Source organism: Sander vitreus, chromosome 9 (assembly GCF_031162955.1).
Source record: "Sander vitreus isolate 19-12246 chromosome 9, sanVit1, whole genome shotgun sequence".
NCBI classification, from domain to species: Eukaryota; Metazoa; Chordata; class Actinopteri; order Perciformes; family Percidae; genus Sander; species Sander vitreus.
Window position 1 is genome coordinate 10,533,308 of NC_135863.1, and position 20,900 is coordinate 10,554,207.

General features: G+C 39.5%; 1 protein-coding gene across 5 annotated transcripts in view; it reads left to right on the forward strand.

Moving 5' to 3' along the window:
- Nucleotides 1-20,900, forward strand: part of pde4cb (phosphodiesterase 4C, cAMP-specific b) — a 104,767-nt gene that overhangs the window by 62,353 nt on the left and 21,514 nt on the right. For 4 of the 5 annotated variants that reach the window (XM_078258691.1, XM_078258692.1, XM_078258695.1 and 1 more), the window contains one exon: nt 19,898-20,089. In XM_078258691.1, the coding sequence (XP_078114817.1) occupies nt 19,898-20,089 (192 nt within the window). Of the gene's footprint in view, nt 1-3,285; nt 3,729-19,897; nt 20,090-20,900 lie in introns of those variants that run through there. The other variant, XM_078258693.1, reaches the window with a different exon arrangement.

Below are 20,900 nucleotides of genomic sequence, written 5' to 3' on the forward strand. Positions count from 1 at the left end.
GTGTGATTTCTCCACTAGGTGGTGCAAGTCTTTCTCTGCTCTGATGTCACAAATTCACTGCAGTAAAGACAATGTGCAGACAAAGGTCTTTAAGACAGCCACTGCCACTATACCTGTTCAGAGTCTCCAGAATACATTACTGTCTTTAAACATAACTAAAAAGGATAGCTTTACTTTTATGAACTCTGACTATACTGGGCCCAATATCGAGCTGGGATTGGCACCAGCCCCTGCTGTTAGCCTATATCTAATTATCCTTAGAGAGGATAATCAGGTATAGGCTAATGGATGGACAATTTCACACACATTTTTAGTTTGGCTAAACTTGTGTAATAAACTTGTTTATCAAAACTCTATACTTTTGTTTAGACACAAAAAGGGATACATATCATTTTCAATAACAGGATAGTTAACACATCTTCAGTGTACTAAAAAAAAAAAGCAGTGCTATCTGTCAAGTTTGGTGTTATTTTGCAGACAAGTGTTGGTATAATATGTACTGTTTATTAGCCAGGGGAAATAAAGTAATATGTCTGACAGAGAGCACAGTGAGTCTTTTAGAAGAATGTATAAACATATAGAACTTGAAAAGCTGCAACAGAATGCTAAATTTATCAACAGTGAAGCTGTCTGTCAAGTTGTGTTATGCAGGACTCTAAAGCATAGAAAATACTTACGTACTCTGGACTGTAAAATAGTGAACATGTCTATTAAATGAATTAATGAAAAACTAGATTTCCCTGCCAGTTTCTCTGTAGCTGTGAACTTCCATCATATCATCAGCAGACTGACTGATAATCTGATATTCTGATAAAAGGCCAATAATCCTTATATGATATAAAATATCCTTGATACGTATATCAGTATAAACTTGGTACAGATGCACACAAACACTTATATGTGCACTTTCTCACCCTCCCAAACACACTCATGCTCACACACATGAATGACACTCCCTCTGGCAGCTTATTCTCATTACCAGACGTTATGTTGTCATAGGAGCCAGCAGCCAGCTGGACCGTAGAAGTCATTTGGCTGGTAGATTTGGTTACACAGCGGCCTCACAAACACCTCTTTCTAAGCAAACCTCCACCCCTGCGTCTGTTTTGAGGTCCAACATGTTTCACAAGCACGTTGCACAAGGAGGGAAGAGAGCATTGGTGGAAGGGGTACGGGGTTTTAGTTTAGTAAACAGCTCAATGTTATTGGAAATAACTGCATGAAAAACATAATACTTATTCCATGGTTCTTGGTATTAAAAATGTACACAAAGAAAAAGTTGTGGAAGTTTTTAGATGCGCGAGAACTGTCCATGAAGTCCATGCTTTGTCTGTTTGTGTTCAGTCCTGTGAATAATTTTAGCCATTATTCCACTGCATGATTACATGATGACTCAAGTTAGTTTACAAGAAATAATTTTGAAAGTGAGACTTGCATAAATCAGCTTATCATGTCGAAAGGGTTTGCATATGTTGTCAAGGCAGTAACTCCTGTAAGGGACTTCCAAGGGCAAAGTGGTCCCATGCAGGGAGGCACTCTTGTGGGCCCAAACGTTGGCCCATGTGCTCACTGCTCAGCCAGATAAACATAATGGACAGCCACCACTGTGTGCACTTATGTAAGCGTTTAGTGCATTGCCAGACAGGTGGTTAATAGGGAAAATGTGGTTTGTGTCTGACCCAGTTCCACTGAAGGTGAGATGGGAGTCAGTGTGAATGAATACAGTCCCACAGAACACAGAGTAGTTCAGCATAATAGTTTAATATACAAATATGGAACACAGATGAGTCATTATCATACCTGCCAACATTTGTTTTTCAAAGTCCAGGAGATTTGTGTGGGCCCATGTCGGCGCGGGGTTGGGGGGGCGATGGTGCCGCTGTGTTTTAATGTGCTGGCTTTCCATACAATCTGATGTCAGAAAGGTGTTTGTTTGGAGGGAGGGGGTTTCCAAAGCTTTTCGACCATCCAACAAGCACTCCTGAAGAATCATTGGTAGCTTAATTCCATTTGAGCTGGACAGTGAGCTTCTTTTGTTTCCACAAATGCAGGGGAATCTTTGCCTGATTGCCTTGAATTTTGTTCTTATTTCTGACGACTGAGCCATAAATGTAGTCCCATGTCTGGAACTCAGTGTGGAAATTAAATAATATGAGCCCACAGCTGTTACCATAAAATCAGCCAATAGCAGATTACAATGTAGTAGCATGGCTTTTATATGAAACTGAGGCAAGTCTATACAAATGTCATAAAATTTACTTAAATGCACCCCTTTTTATTTAGATCTAGAGTGGAAAAGGAGTTCAGGCAGCAGCTTTCAGATAAACCTGGTCAACTTTAGCAGGTTGAGAGATTTCACATCCTCATCACGTCACCGCTTTTGATAGGCTAAGTCAGTATTTTAAACGTCTGACATTTTAAAGCCTGCCACACTCCACGTCCTCCTTCATGTGCCTTCCAACACGTCTGACCCGTGCGCCTGCTCTGTTTCTTAAAAGACAAATATTTGTCTGTGATGTCAACAACAGTGAGATCGTCAGTTGGTGAGATCATCAGGTCCAGTAAGTCTATCACTCCCTGACTGCTGAAACTGAACTGGTGCTCTTCCACTGGAGCACGCTGCAGCTGGAGCTCAGAATTGTCCTGTGAATTATACAGTTAAACCTGATGCAATAAATGGACTGTATATGGTGCAGTTCTAAAACCATCAATAAAAACATATAGAATAATATAAAACCATGGAAATGCATGAATGGGTTTTCATAGATTTGATGTGAAGCTGAATGAGTATTAGTGTTAAATTGTGATCAAGGTGTCGTGTGTGTGTGTGTGTGTGTGTGTGTGTGTGTGTGTGTGTGTGTGTGTGTGTGTGTGTGTGTTAAAACATCCGCAGGAGGCTGCCACACTGCCTCAGATAGTTTTTCTGTTCCAAGGGGCTGGTCTCTGAAACACACACTGCACATACAGTATACACCACACATATATTCACACACACACACACACACACACACACACACACACACTGCACAGACTCACTCTACACACACCCCCACGTGATGAAACTACTACGACCACAGACTCCCCTCTATCTCTCTCACTCACACACACATACTGCACATACACTCACACATAGTTCATGTCTTTTTTAAAGCCTCAGTAGTCCGTGTGCCTGTGAGGCACAGAGAGAGCCATAGAGAGGGAGGGAGGGAGGGAGGAGTGTCTCTCCAGAAAACAAAGAGAGTTCAGCACTGAACTCTTCAAAATAGATTTGAAACCAACAGCTTTAGCCCCCACCCCTCAGCACTCCAAAACCGCAAGAAACAGCAGCGCTGAGGAAACGACTCTTTAAAACCCACTCTGCTTTGATCCCCCCTTCCTTTTTTTCACCCTCAACTTGTTTCTGGACTGGAGGCATGCTGCTGAAACACACCGAGGAGGGCTTTCCTCCGTCTGGCTGCGCCTCAATGGAAACCTGGTGTGGTGTGGACGCAGAGGAGAGAGCGCAAAAGAGCCGAGGAGTAGAGGAGCGCCCAGAAGAGGGAGAGGAGTATTAGTAAAGAACAAAGCAGAAGGGAGACAAAAACAACCACAAACATGAGTTTACCGACTAACTGTGTGTATCTAGCCCCCTCGGTCCAGGATCGCTACTTCAAAGTGAGGAATGGGAATATCTGCGGGTCGCCGTGCGCTGTCAACCGGCCCATCGACATTGTGCAGAAATGCAGGCGGTAGGCCAGATGTGGTTTTAATCCAGATGTTGTAGTTGCACAACTCTAAACACACTGCTGTCTATTCTTTTCTTTCTTTTTTTTTAACAAAGTTTAACAATTCTTCAGCTGACAAACAATAAGATGATGATTGAAATACTTCACTGTAATATTAATTATATACAATTCTTTTATTAAGTTGCATTCAGTAATGAGGTATAGTGTTTTAATGATAATTAATAGTCTTTATCTCCTATGGTAACATTTCTATAAGATGGGTGGTCACAGCCTCATGAAAACATATATACAGTATATATTTATAAAGGTCAGGAAGGCATTTACTACCTTTCATGTCTTTTCTACTAAAACATATCTTTAATTTTTGTTGTGAAAAGTATTTATTAATAAAGTTCCTTTAATATTTAGGGTGCTCATGATATTGAACCCACCACCTCCACAATATCTAGCACACTGAGTTTATTATTACCATATTGTTGGCTAGTCATTAGATTGTTATACTTGTGACTATAGTATTTTTTGCAGTGTTACTGCAGTGGTTTGCATTGTGTTAGGGCTACTCAATACTAATTTAAGATAAATTAACAACGTCATCATTAATTTATTATGCTAAAAAATGTCTGACTTCTTTTGATTGCACCATAATATTCTTGTAGTGACCCTCATTCCACAATTTCTGGAATTTCTGCCTCTAAAATATTTCTGTAATATTCATAATGAGATTCGTAATCTTTTGGTGTTACTTAGCATGTAACATTTAAAGTGACATTGCATTTGTACCCCATCATGATCATACTTGACTCACAGTTCAGTCAATCTGTGCTACTCCGAGTTTAAAGTGACCTCAGTCGTTAATGGTATTTGATAGTATTTTCATTTAGTCTCCTGAAATCGCCATAATCACCATAATATCCCTACAGGCATCCTTTGCCTGTGCTACTGTGCTAGTAGTGGGTGTACGGGGACCTCTTTGATATTTTTGACATTATGGTAGTAAGATTTCATTAGATAATTTGTCACAAGCATGCATAATTCATTTACACTACATAATCTGAGTGATTTTGCTGTCTTTCATCCAGATGGATTTACAGTAGTGAGATCAGAAAGAGGATTAAGCCTTTTTTACTTTATTGTCAAAATTACAATCAGGTGTAAGAAGGTCAAGGGTCAGAACTTGCAGGTAAAAGATTGAACAAAATATGTACTTTCTACTTCTGGGAACTAAATCAGTTCAATCCAGGATGTCAAAATAACACCCACAGGACAGTGGAGTTGAGCTCAGACTTAACAAATGACCTGAGTTTGTTTTTTAAGCGCTGCTTTATTAGTGTAATGGTGAGTCAGGTGGACTGAAGTGGCTCTATAGGGAATATCTGAATATGGGTGTGTGTGGGTGTGTGGTGAAGCTTGAAGTTTTGACAGTGTTTATATATCATTAATTACTACAAAGTTTATAGCAAAAAACACATTGAAATATTTAATCTCTTATTAACACTGAAAAACATACACCTGAAATACTCCTTCTATCCACAGTATTTGCTTGTTTTTTACACATAAATACATTTCACCAAATAATGCACACGCACACACACTAGGTCTAGTCGTTTTAGACATTTCAATGTGGAAAAGTTAGATGTTATATCTTTTAAAGGACAACTATTATATAGCATTTTCAGGTTAATACTTGTATTTTGTGTTTGTACTAGAACATGTTTACGTGCTTTAATGTTTAAAAGAACACTTTATTTTTCTCATACTGCCCATGGCTGCTGCACCTGTATTCACACTCTGTAGGAGCGCCTGTCTCCCCCCTCCTGACAATGCCTAGTCTGCTCTGATTGGCCAGAGTGTTTCTGGAATCAGCGCTTCGCCATTTACATCAGCTGGAGCTACTGCAACGGAGTACATAGTAGGACTTTGTACCGTGAAAATTCACCAATAAAGCCTTTCTAAACCAAATACTACACAAACGGACATGTCCCAGCAGTAAAGTGACCCGAAATTGGGGAGAAATGACCAACATTAGCCACCAAGATTAGCTACAGCTATGTGGCGTTAGCATGTAGCTACTTAATATTTAGCAGTAGGCTAATGTTAAAAATTGCAGATAAGGCCTTTAAACCAAATACTCCATAACCAGAAATGTTTCAGGAGTAATGTGACCCGGAATCTGAGAGAATTTAACCACACTGGCAGCCAAGATGACATTGTTTACTGCCGTAGCATGTAGCTACATGCGACAATGTTAATACCGCAGAAGCTTAAAAAACACTTCAGTAGTTCCGGCCTGGAGCAGATAACCAATCATAGAAGTCCGGCTTACAGTTGCGTAATACTTAACCGAGAGTAGAAAAAACTGTTGAAACTGGAGCGTTCAGAACCGAAATCTAAACGTTTTAGCTCAGCTTTCTCTAAAATGGAAGTAGGAAATCCGACATTATAACATTGTAGATATGACAGAAAATACAGAAAAGCATAATATGTCCCCTTTAATGCTGCTTTATCAATTAAAAAAAACTTAAAGTTTTGTTAAAATCAATTACAGCCCATACATATATCACTCTTGATTATTTTTTTCTTCATTTTTTTATAGCATATGCATCTCACACACACACACACACACACACACACACACACACACACTTCATTCTTACCAGATGAGTATACCTGAAAGAGGCTGCTGCTTTAAGGGACACAGAAGGAAATGTGACTAAATTTGCAGCCGGCCTTTCAGAAGTCATGACGACATCTGCTTTGTTGGGTGATCAAAGTGTCTTTATAATGTCAACCCACCAATAAAAAACCGACAAATGGAAATTGCTAATGAACGCCGAGTCGGACATATTTATAGGCATGATGGATTGACCACATGTGTGTAATAGCACAGTCAAAAAGTAGCGGAGAAAAGTAGAGTGCACTTTATAATCGTCCAATTCCTTTTAACCCAGCTTGTGTAGTTTCCATTAATTCCTACACAGAAACATGCTGCTTTCATCGTCACCGCTTTACCTTGTAAAGTTAGAGGTTTAACTGTTAGTTTTGGCAAACAGAGATTCATGTCTGTCAGTGCATATATTCAGTTTTTGCTTTTAGGGTTATGATGATGTAGGAGTTTGCTGTGTCAGTGAAATGGCATCAGTGAGGTTTCAGTCACCTCCTCTTTACTTACTGCCTGATATAGTTATCTCTTCTAAGCTCAGTTATCTCAAATACTACTCTCACTTTTTGTTAGTGCCATATTCTGTCTTGTCTTTTCACTTTCTGTCCTGTCCTTTAATTTTCCGACTTGTCCTGCTCTATCACACCGTGTCTTGTCTTTTTTTATTACATACATAATTTTTACTTGCAACCTACAGTACTGTTGATTTGTCAGGTAGTTTGCTGTGTTAAACAAAATCATACATTCCTTTCAGGCTTGTCATTGTTACTCTTTTCATCAGTAGACCTGTAACTTCAGTGGTGTTGATGATGATAATGATCATGATGATGAAGACTAACGTCAGACTCTGACTTACTCATGTTTTACCTCCCAGCACGTATCACTGATGTCAACTAGACACTGACTCATACAGTGAGATGGGGCGCTAACGGCATATCTATCTTTAGGGTCCAAAATGTACTTTTTGGTTTTCTACCGATGGCGGATAAACTTAAAGGCCCAAATACTTTTCAACCAGCTATAAAACTGTAAAAACGAGCAGGTCTTATTTGTTGTGTACCTGCAGCAAACGCTGCAGCTCATTCTGTTGGCGTTGCTGTCATTAAAAAGCCAATTTCTCCTGACCTAGTTTATCTGTGAAGCGCAACTTCTCTGTACATTTTCTTTTAACTGTACTTCCAACATGCTCTTCATTTTTCCTTTTAGGTTGATCTCTTCCGGCAATGTGTAGGGCCGCCACATACTTGCAAAATCTCTTTGCGGTTAGCACAAAATTCTTTACCCAGCTTTATAGAAAGAGTAACGGCAACCAGAACGGTGGACAGCGAGGGTCATTTAAAGAATTGGGATACTAACTCATCAAAAAAAGAAACTTCCTCTCACTTTCAGCAAGCTTCACTAAATATTTAAAAGGAAGGCTCAGGGTACAGCTTTACTAACCCTGAGTGTGTGTTGGAGGTCTGAGATTTGGCCACAGTGACAACGGTGCCTGCACATATTTTTTGCGTAAAACTGATCCACTGACATATCTGCTGGCAAATCTTTTCAACCTATGTCAAAGCAATACAAACATAGTAGTGTTGATATGCATGTAAATGTCTTTAGCTGTAGCTGACGACTGCAGTCAGCTACTCTTGCTCCTTTCTGTGTGATGCACTGTGCTCATTTTTTTAAACTTAAATATGTATGGAAACTCTTGGGGTGTGTGGGGACAAAAATATTCTCACAGCCTGAAACCATAAAAGCTCTTAATCATACTGATGAAATAAGTTTTGGGCTAACAGCATTTAGTAAGAATAACTTCCCACGACTTATGACTCCCTACAACTATTAGCAAATGAAACTGATACATTTCTGACCTAAATGAAGATTGCATTTACCATAACATGATGAGCAATTAAGTGAATGAACTAAATAATAGGAAAATGTTCTATCAACATTCGCTGCCTGTGTGTCTGTGGCTCAAGTCAGACAGAAACCTCGAACATCAAACCTTCGTCAGATCAGGATACCAGTGGCCTGCTGATATCTGATATTTAATTGAAGGCCAACATCTGAGCCAACTATCAGTTTAACTCATGTACTCTCTACGCAGGTATCTTCTGACTTTTCATGCCATCTATATACAGCCTGTCCCTCCCAACAGTTTAGAAATTGGATCTGACCTTTGGTGGTGTCACAGCAGTTTGGCCAGCCCTCCGGGCCTTAGCCCATGTCAACACACGTGACGTGATGCACAGCTCACTCTACATGTGGTCAAAGGTCCCCGCTAGCTGCCAGCATGTTGGAACATAATGTAAACGAAGAGTCACGTTAGTTCGGGCTGAATTCTGTGCAACTTCAGTGACTGATTCAGTATGGTGACCAAGCTCAAGAGCACTACATATTCTGCCAAACAACGTGGGTTATATCCAGGACATAACGCTTAATGTGAAAAAACTTAACGTGGTTAAATGTACCTAAACAACAATCAATCGTCACCATATTTCTCATGGCCATATCTTGTCATGAACACTTAAGCCTGTCAAAAAAACTAAATCGAAATCCTACGATTATAGAAGTTATCTCACATTAACGTTATTTTCTTCATTGGCCCCTATGGTGATTAAAAAGCTTAACATGGTTTAATGTACCTAAACAACGATCAATGATTACCAAATTTCTCTCTCATATTGCTCCTCATAACCACTGAAAACTGTCAAAAAATCTAACCCAAAGTCCAATTATTATGGACATTAGCTGACATTAAGGTGCTTCATTTAAGGCTATTGTAAGGAAAAAGCTTAACGTGAAAAAGCTTAATGTGGTTTTTTTGACAGTTTTCAGTGGCTATGAGGAGCAATATGAGAGAGAAATATGGTGATGATTGATCGTTGTTTAGGTACATTAAACCACGTTAAGCTTTTTCATGTTAAGCTTTTTTCCTTACAATAGCCTTAAATGAAGCAGAAAAGCTTAATGTCAGCTAACGTCCATAATAATTGGACTTTGGGTTAAATCTTTTGACAGTTTTCAGTGGTTATGAGGAGCAATATGAGAGATAATTTAAGTAACCCTAGTAATCATTGATCGTTGTTTAGGTACATTAAACCACGTTAAGCTTTTTCCTCGCCATAGGGGCCAATGAAGAAGAAAACGTAATGTGAGATAACTTCTATAATCGTTGGATTTTGGTTTAGTTTTTTTGACAGGCTTAAGTGTTCATGACAAGATATGGCCATGAGAAATATGGTGATGATTGATCGTTGTTTAGGTACATCAAACCACGTTAAGCTTTTTCACGTTAAGCGTTTTAGAATGTCCCTTATATCCTTTGATTTAAGTGTTTCACCTCAGCACATGGAGATGGCTTGTAGCGAAGAGACTGACTGACTAATACAGTATGACACTGTAGAAACACAGTAGGGATTTCTGGCACAACTTCATCTATATCCAAGGTGCATGAAGAAGGGTCTAGCTGTGAGCGTCCCCTATATGGATCAAGAGTGGAACTGCAACCAGTTCAGAAGCCGGAAGTAACGAGAGTGTGGAACTTCTTCCCTTATTAGAAATTCTTTGCTGGTAGCCTCGTGGTGTTTGGAGAAAATCCCCAAAAAGTAAAAGGTACAAGACTGTGTACATAGTTTCATTATCGAGCGAAGGAACTACTCATCCCACAAACCACCGCACACCACTGAATAAAGGAAGCTACGTTGGCTAACCACTAGCTGAGACAGCATGTAATAATTCGTTTTATATTTGGTTTAAAAAAATCGATTGAATTATAAACACATTATAATATCATTTTAGAGCAGATCATAGTCTGCTGAATTGCTCGATTTGATGTCTGAAGGGAACTTTTGGTTTGATGTTCAAAGACAGCTGTTCTTGTCTGTTTATGTTCATTCAGTCTCTTGTCCAGGATCCTTGCCATTTCAGATGAACTGCAGTGTTCTCCACAGCTGTCACATTGTGATGTCATGATGATGTCATACATCCCTCCAGTTTTCCGCTCCAGGGATTTTGTCTTTAGGGTTTAACAGCAAAGATCTTCAGATCTTTATTATATATACATATTTATAGAAAGATCCATCACCCCCTCCCATTATTGAATGCTTAAAAGATTATACCTAACTCATATACAGTATTCAGCTAATATAGTCAAGCACTTTTGTGACAAAGCTTTTTTGACCCTGGGTGAGGACAGGAAATATTGACGTGCCAGTAGCTGTTCACTGGACTTGATCCCAAATCGTTCATGCAATTCACGGCTGACGCCTCAACCCGCTGAACCACAGGAGGCCTCTGCTTGGAGTCTTTGGAGTCACTCCTCTGCGTTCCTACATCAAACACGCCTCAACAGAAATCCCAATGCGTCCACAAGCTCCGCCAGCTGGTTTCTGGCTTGTATCTTTTTAGCGTGTTTCATAGCATCCTTCGTGTTGAAGTCTCTTATTTGGTGGAAAAACAGAACTCCAGCTAGCAGAGCATTGGGTTGGGAATAATTGCAGGCCTGAGAGCTGGTCGATCGGCAATGCAGTGACAGCCATGAAACCACAACTGACGTCAGCAGATGAGTGTGAATGTGTTTGTGTGACTGTGTGTGTACTTGTGTAGAATATCACTGCTAGAATAGTGGACTGAGTGTTATCCTGACGTCTCTGCGACTCTTGTGACTTCAGGAATGATGATCAACTCAGAGCCTGATGAACCCTTCACAAAGAGGCTCTGTTCTATTATGTTGATACAGGATTACTAAACAATAGTAGGGTTGATGGACTTTTATGTTATCCAAACGAATGAGGAAATAAGGCATACGTGCAGCCTGCTTGTCACAGGTGAACTTGATCACCTACAAAGACTTCAGGGCTCTGCCTACACAGCGGGATACCAGGTAGGGAAAGGCCTGGGGGTTGGAGGAGACTTTCAACAACCTTATTTTATCAGAATTACAAGACTGCAGTGATATGACAAGATTGTGTGTCTGTGTGTGAGTGCTTCAACGATGCTGTCATCAGTTTATGCTACATGATACATGAATATTGTCATGTTAAAGCTCAGCTTCTTGCCGTAAATAGACAAGATTTGAAAAAGAAATACTATTGCATCTATCTACAAATATCATTGCTATGAATATCTACGGCATATGATATTATCTAGTGTTTGGTGTGTATTTATAAAACTATTATTTGCTAAATAAATTACGTTGCATAATTAATGATATATGCAAAATAGAGGAATGCACCCATCCAACTTTTTCTCTTCCAGTACCAATTCTGATATTTCAACTCTGCTGATACCAAGTACTGATCCGATACCAGCGCTTATTTGTATGCCTCACTGGAACTCATTGGGATAATTTTAATGTACCATGAGGCTGGGACTGCTTAGGCACTAACAACTGAGTTGACAGTCCACAGTGACTGTATGAATTCAACTGACAGGAGAAACTATATAAAATAAAGTGTGTAATGACTTTCAGAAAGAAGCTGTATTTAATATGGATCAGTAATGTAAATGATGATACCCGATCCACTTAGTAAGTTCAGTATCGGGGCCAATACCATTCCAGTGTATTGTATCAGTGCATCCCTAATAAAATGTACATACAAAATAGATTGGATAGCCATCCAATGCCTTTTATTATATTCAATAATAATCTAACTCATGTTACTATTGTTAATGATAATAATAAATAACAAAGAGTCACAGTTCTTTACATGACGTAACCACCTGAAAACAATTAAGACAAAAAAACACACCCCCTCCTGTCGTCTCCATCTTGTCGTGATCAGCGATGTGATTGGCTGCTCCTGGTTTGCCCTCGGCTAATTAGAGGAGGAAGAGGCACACTCCAGCCTTACAGCCGGACTCAATCACAGTATACCGAAAGGTGCCAATTAGTGGCATATGAACATGATTAGAGTAGCACTCGGCATGGCCTGTTGCTGGGCAAAGACAGACAGTGTGTGTGCGTGTGTGGGTTCGTGCCCTGAACCAGCCTGTCCAGTTGCGCACCAGTGTGATGTAAGTTTGTTCGATTTTCAGGTCGATTCTGGAGCCAAATCTAGATCTCTACTGCTGGGGCTATAATCACACACTGCTTGTGTGTGTGTGTGTGTGTGTGTGTGTGTGTGTGTGTGTGTGTGTGTGTGTGTGTGTGGTTCTGGGAGGTTCTGTCCCAGTGTGTTCCCCTCCTAACCAGCTTCTAATGATGTTAATGCTCAACAAGCACTGTATGGATTTCTCCCCGGCTGGACAGGCAGAGCTAATCACTGCACATAGACTCTACGATCAATACCCGTCCGGAGGAGTGAATCAACCTTTGAGGCGCCCTGCACTCCAAAAATGAAACCACTTGAGCACTACACCAGTCCCATTCATATTTAAAGGGCCAGTATGCAAAAAAGGCACCACAGCACCACAGTTCAAACACCCAAGACAGGAACCAACTGCCCTGCTGAAGTATTTTTGACCAAACAACGAATCACTGCCTGCTCTGCAATAATCCCTGAATAAAACAATGTAATTTGAAAAATAAAAGGTCATTGTCAGATTTTGTTGTGATCTATCTGTAGCTACAGTACATGTAAAATTATAAGCAGAAATATCATGCCTGTGCTCAGGTCAGAAGGTATACCTGTAGTTAACAAGTTAACAAGGCACATGGAGGTTACAAAAAAACAGTTAGTCTTATGGCTGCAAATGTAGCATCAGACCAAAGACTTGACATGACAGCATGTACAGATAATGATAAAACAAGTGCGGAAACACTGAATAGCTGCACAACTACACTGGTTGCACGTATACTGTAGTCACACAAATACATATAGTAGACAACACAAAAATTGCAACTTCTACAATCTTCAGAATCTAATGATCATTATGTACAGGTTGCACACAGTATCTGATAGGGATTAAGGCCTGTAATGTTCAGCCTCCATCCATTTCTTTTCCTTTCTCTCCTGTGGCAACAATCAAAACAGAGGTCTGCTGTTTTCAAAGGCAATAGTCCTGAGTTCTCTGCCTGTAGGTCAAAGGTCACACAGAAAAATAATAACACAGCAGCTGGTTTGACTCGGTGCAACCTTCTCCTCCCCTTGGCTATATTTAGAGAGACATGAGCTGCTCTGAGATCAGATGTTGATGTTGGACAGAGAGTGTTTGCTCTGTTTGGACAGAGATCCACAGCGGCTGGTCAGGTGTATAGAAAGAGCAACTGGATCCTTATGGAGGTGTAGCACTTAGCTTCAATCCACTACAATAGTGAAAATAGTTTTCTAAAAAGAAGAGTAAATATTTCATGATCTTTGCATGTTATGAAAATGTTCTTCTCTCTCTGCAGTACAGTCATATACTGTAAGACTACAGTAATTCAACTAGTTCTGGGTGATAAATCAAATGAGCTAAGATATAGAATATCCTCGCCTCAACAACAGTAACCAGACCTTAGAACAGTGAATACTGAATTCAAAAGCCTGCAATGTCCCCTCTTTCTTCAGAAAAAGCATTCCCTGATTGCAGATACAACATGGTGCAGGTGACACGTTTTTTATCAGTGTCATAGGATAAGCCCTGCACACTTTTTAGTGTTGTCTTTTGCTGTATTTTCCTTTTTGTTTAAATTAGCTTACATGAGGAGAGAAGTGCAGTGAGTGGATTCTAGGTGAACATGCACAACACATCCTTTGATGCAATGTTGTAAATCAAACTGCTTTTATCCTTTTTTTCACTGGAACTGTGTAGTCTGTTTTTAAGATTGATTTTGAAAAAACATGTATTTCATCACCACAAGGTAGTTATGTAAAGTGCAATGGACTGCTCGATTATGGGGAAAAAAATCATAATCACAATTATTTTGGTGAATATTAAAAATATGATTATTTAACGCGATTACTCATTGAGGTTGTCTTCTCTTTGTTTCTTTTTTTATCAACGTTAGTTGGTCATACGTGACTTTGTGCTTACTGTATATTTTAGGTGGTTAAACAGATTTGTGGTGCAGACACCACCGTGTAGCAAATCTTGCAGATGATGTGTTTCTGCTCCACGTCCGATTCCTCAAATCTGAACTGTTCCCAGAGAATGGGATCTGCTTTCCCCTTCTTGTTCACCAAATGCTCTCTCCCTCTGCCATCTTCACTCACAGTGTTTTTTAAATGCCATCAGATACCACAAACAGGACCTCGCTGACTATTGGGCTGACTATTGGCAGAGTGAGTTTAGCTTTCAGGAGGGCCTTAAGTGTAAATAAGAGTTTACTTTCAAAATGTAATGTGTATTGTGATTATTGTTATTGTGATCGCTAGGAGCCCAAATCGCAATCACAATCTAAACTTGATTAATTGCACAGCCCTAGTTTGTGATAAACTCTGAATCAGAGAACAGCTTGGACAATATTTTCTCTTTGCTTTGATATGCACAGATCTGGGTCTGCATAAATAAGTTTCCTGCTTGTTCTTCTCCTGCCCTTCTGCCCAACATCTCCTTTCTGTCTGCCGAGTATATAAACACACAAACCACACACAGTGACAGTGAAAGGAAAGATCTGTTTGGCAGGGTCTGGATGAGGGGGAAGCGAGTTGTTTTTCTGCTGTTTTCAGATCAAATGTACAATAGGTTTAAGAGGTGTAAAGCAAACAAACCCTTTTTACTCCCTGAACTCTCTTACTCTCACACAAACTACATACACACACACACACACACACATACACACTGCCCTTCTAACTAAAAGGTTCCGCTGTAACTGCTTTATACTTATGCTGTTTTTCTCATTTCAAATCATGTAAAATCATTAGTACATTTTAGCCATTTTCTCTCTCTCTCTCTCTCTCTCTCTCTCTCTCTCTATCTCTCTCTCTCTCTCTCTCTCTCTCTCTCTCTCTCTCTCTCTCTTTCTCTCTCTCACATACACACTAACACACACAGACACACTCATAAAGTGTTCCCTGGTCTGTTTTCCTCCTCACCTCTCGCCTCCTTCCTGGTGTGATGCTTTAGGCACCTCGGCCAATTCCCACGCTACAAGGAACGAAAACAGGAGGGAGCATGTGTGTATATATGTGTGTGGGTTGACCTTTGACCCTGGGCCTGTGTCATCCCCCATCAGATAACATCTGGCCTTGATGCTTGTTTTCTGTATCACATACATAACAGAAAGTTCCTTAAATCCCTCGGCTCTGGTTCCCATGAGCACATACCAAACATGCGTGCACGGACAATAACTGGAACTGGTCGTACTTTGCATTTCCCATCCTAAGTTTTTATTTTTTTTGTGCAGTTACACAGTCTTACCCTAAGAAAAGGCTTTATAAGGATGATATAAAGTCTGCTTTAGATGAAAAATGTTGGCTCTGTGCATGTCCTAACATCAGAGTGACTGTAACTCATATACTCTGTGTGACATCAATGCAAGTCATTGTTCAACAGCTTTGGTACAGTGACATTTCTAGTTTAACAGAGTGTCTGTAGCTGTAACAATTCACTGTGGTGTGACTGTTAATCCCTTAAATTCATTATAAGTCAAAGTGAAGATAAAACCAATATGTTCCCAAACATTGGTAAAACCAATCATCTCACCAGTAACTGCAATCAACCAATTATTTTCTTTACTAATCAGCTAATGTTTTGGTCTATAAAATGTCAGAAAAAGGAAAATGTCAATAACAATTTCCTGAAGCCCAAGGTGACTCTTAAAACCGCTTGTCTTGTCCAACTAACCCACAGTCCAAAACCATTTAGTCCAAGAATGACGATTAATCAATTATCAAAATAATGGAAACTTTGTTGATTACCACACTTAAACTACAATCTTTTATTTATTTTTTTGGTGGCAAAGGTACAAACTAAACGGCCTGTGTGTGTGTGTGTGTGTGTGTGTGTGTGTGTGTGTGTGTGTGTGTGTGTGTGTGTGTGTGTGTGTGTGTGTGTGTGTGTGTGTGTGTGAGAAAAATTTAGTAAAACAGAGTTAAAGAGAGAAAAGGGAGCCATCATTTACGTCAGAGAAATGGAGAACAATGCTGGAGGCAGGAGACAGAGCAAGGTCAACTTGTTATGTATGCTGCGACTGAACAAGACGCCTGCATGCCTGTCTGTCTGCGAGAATGCTTGTCTTACCCAGTTGCAGAAGCACTGGTATAACAATCAGTTTTAGAGATGGTCGTAGTAGTACAGTAGTAGTGGTAGTAGTAAAAGTCTCTGCTCCTTTACAGTGTCATGATGGTCTAAATGTCACATAGGATGAACGTTTTAGGGAATGTATGCTCCAACGTATTTTACATATGTATTCCACCAGCTGGTTTCATCCATACTGTACTGTAAATGAAATTACATACAATATAGGATTAGGAATGATTTAAAAAAAAAGAGCTCACATAGACATAGTTAAGATAGATCAGGATGCAAAAGACAAGATTTAAGCAGAGCCTTGTTAATGGGATGTTGCAGTACCATATTTTCTTCGGTAGTGGGAGCTGTCTCCTTATCAGAAGCCAATAGGCTTCTGATAAATTTGAATGGGAATGAATGCCATTGACCAGCAGCAAGCTCTGGTGAACTGCAGCTGCTGCTGAGCTCAATGGTGATTATAAATCTGTGAAAATCTTTTGCCACCAAAAACATTAAAACCACAATAAGTCAACCTTAAACACTCTTAATGCAATATGTAATTATTCCACCTGCTTTTCTCACTGTTTTTAGTAGTGTTACTTTATCATATTTTAAACATTTATTTATTTATTTATTTATTTTCAGTCGTCTTCATTTATATTCATTGTTGCAGCCTTAACGAAAAGGGAAAATCTTGAATTGTGTATGTGTTTTTAGGTAAATTCTTCATTTAAAGCCAGTAATGGATCCCAGTGAATAGAGGTGGTATAGATCACTTTCAGCTGCTTACACCAACATTTATGTCATACTGTAAGTCTGGGTTCAGTGGAAAGATTTAGTGTCCCATGATGGTCTAAATAGTCTTTTCCACATAATAAAAAGTGAGGTCAAATTTGACTGGTGAGGCTGTAAAAACTACACACATCACAGATCAACAAAAATATAAACTGACTTTGAATCTGAAGGACAGTTTAAATTCACAACTGACAACAATAACTGCTTTAAGGACATTACTCATCTGACTATGTTCAATCTTGGCAGCGGCAATGTACACTGTCAAAGTGTCCTTGTACAACGTACTTCAACATCCAACCTGCGTACTTTGAGTTTTGGCTGAATAAAAGATTAAAAAAAATGAAAATACAATACTATTGTGTTGTATATCTACTTGGAGTCATCTAGATGCACTCAACCAATCAAAATCAAAAAGAGAATCCTTCATACGTATATGTATTCATGAGGAGGGGAGAAATCATCTGCACCCTTTCTGGGGGTGTATCTACGTAAGCTCAGTCACAAGACTCCCAGTTCCCCTCTTTCCTGGCAGGTGGATCTATTTATAGCTTCTGACGTCACTGGTCTCCTCTGATGGAGCCTCGTCACGGCCGACTACGCTGAGCCAGGGGGAGGGTGGGGAGTAAAATAGGGCTGGTTGAGGTGTAGTGGAGTGGTGGGTTGGGTGTGTTATCATTGAGGTAAGCCCTGCTGCAGCCCTGCCCCTCCTATCTGCCATGTCTCACCAATCAGGTGTGGGATGCTGAGCCACATCACTGTGCTGGATACAGCTCACCCTCACCTCCTCCTCCTCAACTCTGTGTCTGTCTCTCTCTCTCTGCTTCTTAGAATTGGGCTTTCATTCAGCAACAATTGCATAATAACCATCTTTCATTTATCAGGCACTGCTATTGCTGGAGTGCTGGAGGCAGGCTGAGCTAAAAATAGAAACAGAAGCAACCTTCCAGTGCTCTGTTTTTTTGTTTTTTTTTGACCGAGGAAGGAGGGGGAGAGTTATAACAGATAACAATGGCTCTAACATATACACAAAAATACCATAAAATTACCACTCAAGTATCCACACAATGGTGCTTTAAAATCTAATTACAATCATGAAACGTTCTTGTCTTATAATTTAATAACGTAAAAGACATTTCTTGCGGTAGAATTCAGGTCAGAGAAGTAAATAGTTGTAACCAAAATATCGCTATTTTCAGTCTTTTAAAAAGAGTGCAGTAGTCGAGTCAGTGTGTTCTTGAGCAAGGCACAGACAATGGTGAGGCTGAAAAAAATGCAATACTTTGCATGTTGAAAAGCTTTAACCCTCCACTACCGTATCACCCGCTCTGTGTCCTCAGGGACAAAAACTCAAAGTCAAATTCTCCTCTGTCCTCCTTTGTTAATCTTTCTGTATTTTAGCTTTTTGCTTGTTTGTGGTTGCACTGTGTTTCACTAGTTTGATTCAAATTAAATGTTGGGTTAAAGGGAATTTGTTTAGTGAATGTTTGCAATATCAAACCATCTAAATCAGACCCTGCAAACTGACCTCATCTTGATTGGAAGGGATTAAATCAGGGCCGAGTTGATCTGTGATGTTTGGTTACAAGAGCTGGACTGAATCCAGCTGGCAAAAAAGGCAGATTTTTGAAAATGCAATTTCATTTTGATCATCATATCAATAAAATCCAATTTTGAAAATGATACTCATAGATGTTAAGTACATAAAGTAAAAGGGGTGCCTTTCAATGCAGTGGCTGCAGTGGGGTGATAGCAGGAGTGGGGGGGGGGGGGGGGGGTGGGTGTTGTATGGGTAAGTAGCTCTACTGACGTACCATGCATGGAGTCAGTGTTGACGTCATACGGAGATAGCGGAGGGAAAGATGTGTGTGAGTGTGTGTTCAATAATTACAAGGTCACCTTTAACCACACAAGATGCTCACACTCATGGTAGAGAATTTGAATCTAACCTTTTTATCCTGCTAAGAGCTGCCAAGTCATTGAGACAGTGCTTTTAATGTCTACTTGCTATTATGAGTATTTTTCATTCTGTCTAGTAATATTTATACACATCTTGTTCTCGTGTTCCTTTCTAATTTTAACTGTCTTGTGTATGTTGCCACTTTATTATACGTAGCTTATCTTAACATCGTCTTATACTTCTTCTTAGCTTAGCTTTCTCTTTTCTGTCTCCATGTGTCTTCAGCAGCTACAGGAGCTGTGTTACATTAGTATCAGTTTATTTGGGTGTCACAGGGTTTGGATGCAATGCTGAGAGATGACCCCTGTCAATGTTGCATTTGTGGTTTCTATCAGTATTCTTGATTAAGTCATCAATTAAAATGTATTTTTACATATGTTGTTTTTACTCTCCTTTCATCAAGTGTTTTTTTTAAATATTTCTTTATGAACTTGATGGCTGCTTTTGTTTAGTACCATCAGCAGTAATAGTAGTAGTATTAGTAACATTAGCAGTAGTAGTAATAGTAGCATTAGTCATGGTACTGTTAAAAACAGACAATAGGGGTAGACCACCCAAAATAATTAAATTAAAGGAATAAGGAATATATTATAGCATTCTGGTAAAAACAATAGTATTTATGTGTTCTTCTATCTCTCTCTCTCTCTCTCTCTCTCTCTCTCTCTCTCTCTGTAGTTTTGATGTGGAGAATGGCCTGTCAGTGGGTCGCAGTCCACTGGACTCTCAGACTAGCCCAACTTCTGGTCTGGTCCTTCAGGCCAACTTCCCCCACAGTCAGCGCCGCGAGTCCTTCCTCTACCGCTCCGATTCAGACTTCGACCTTTCGCCCAAAACCATGTCCCGCAACTCGTCCACTGCCAGCGACCTGTGAGTATTTTAACGATACTCTCTGTATCATTTTAACACCAATAAATCAACCAGCCTTCATCCTCATGTTGCATTTCATAGTGTGGGGTTGCTGATTTGGAGGGAAACAAACTTTCTGATAATAACAGATGATGGAAGGCTTGAGAGAACCTAGTAATTTGACAATGCCATATTAATATTTAAAGATATGTCATATTTATTTATTTATTTATTTATGTATTTATTTAACTGTGTCCAGACTAGGTCCTGGACACTAATAAATCACTTAATCTCCGTGTTTCCAAAGTCACTCATTAGTAGTGTGCGTCCACAATGAAACATTTCAAACAAACAACAAATTATTTAATACATCATTTAATTTACTATTGTCACAGTTTCTTGTTACCAAAATGGGATACACGTAGTACATTTTCAAAACATATTTTGAAACTGAAAACTAAAACTCTAAACTGTGGCTCTGAAACTGATTTTGCATGTCATGCCTTCATTTGATCCTTATGTAAAATACACAGTACATAGCATCAGATCACATGGATTTTATTACTACTGTTACATAGAGTAGTAGTAGTTAGAGTTACTAGGGAAACACTGGAATGTATTGTCAATAATTATTTATGTCATATTTACACTATGAAAAATGCATTTTTGGCATCTGGCTTTAAAGAGGTTTTTGGTTGCAGAGCTCGTGTTTGTCAGTATAAACAGCAGTTAAACTATAATCTTAGCTCAGTTTTTTCACATAGTTTTTGCCTATTTATACAGCTAAAGATTTCTCTGTGCAGCTCATAGTCTCTTTGAAGCCAGAGTGTAA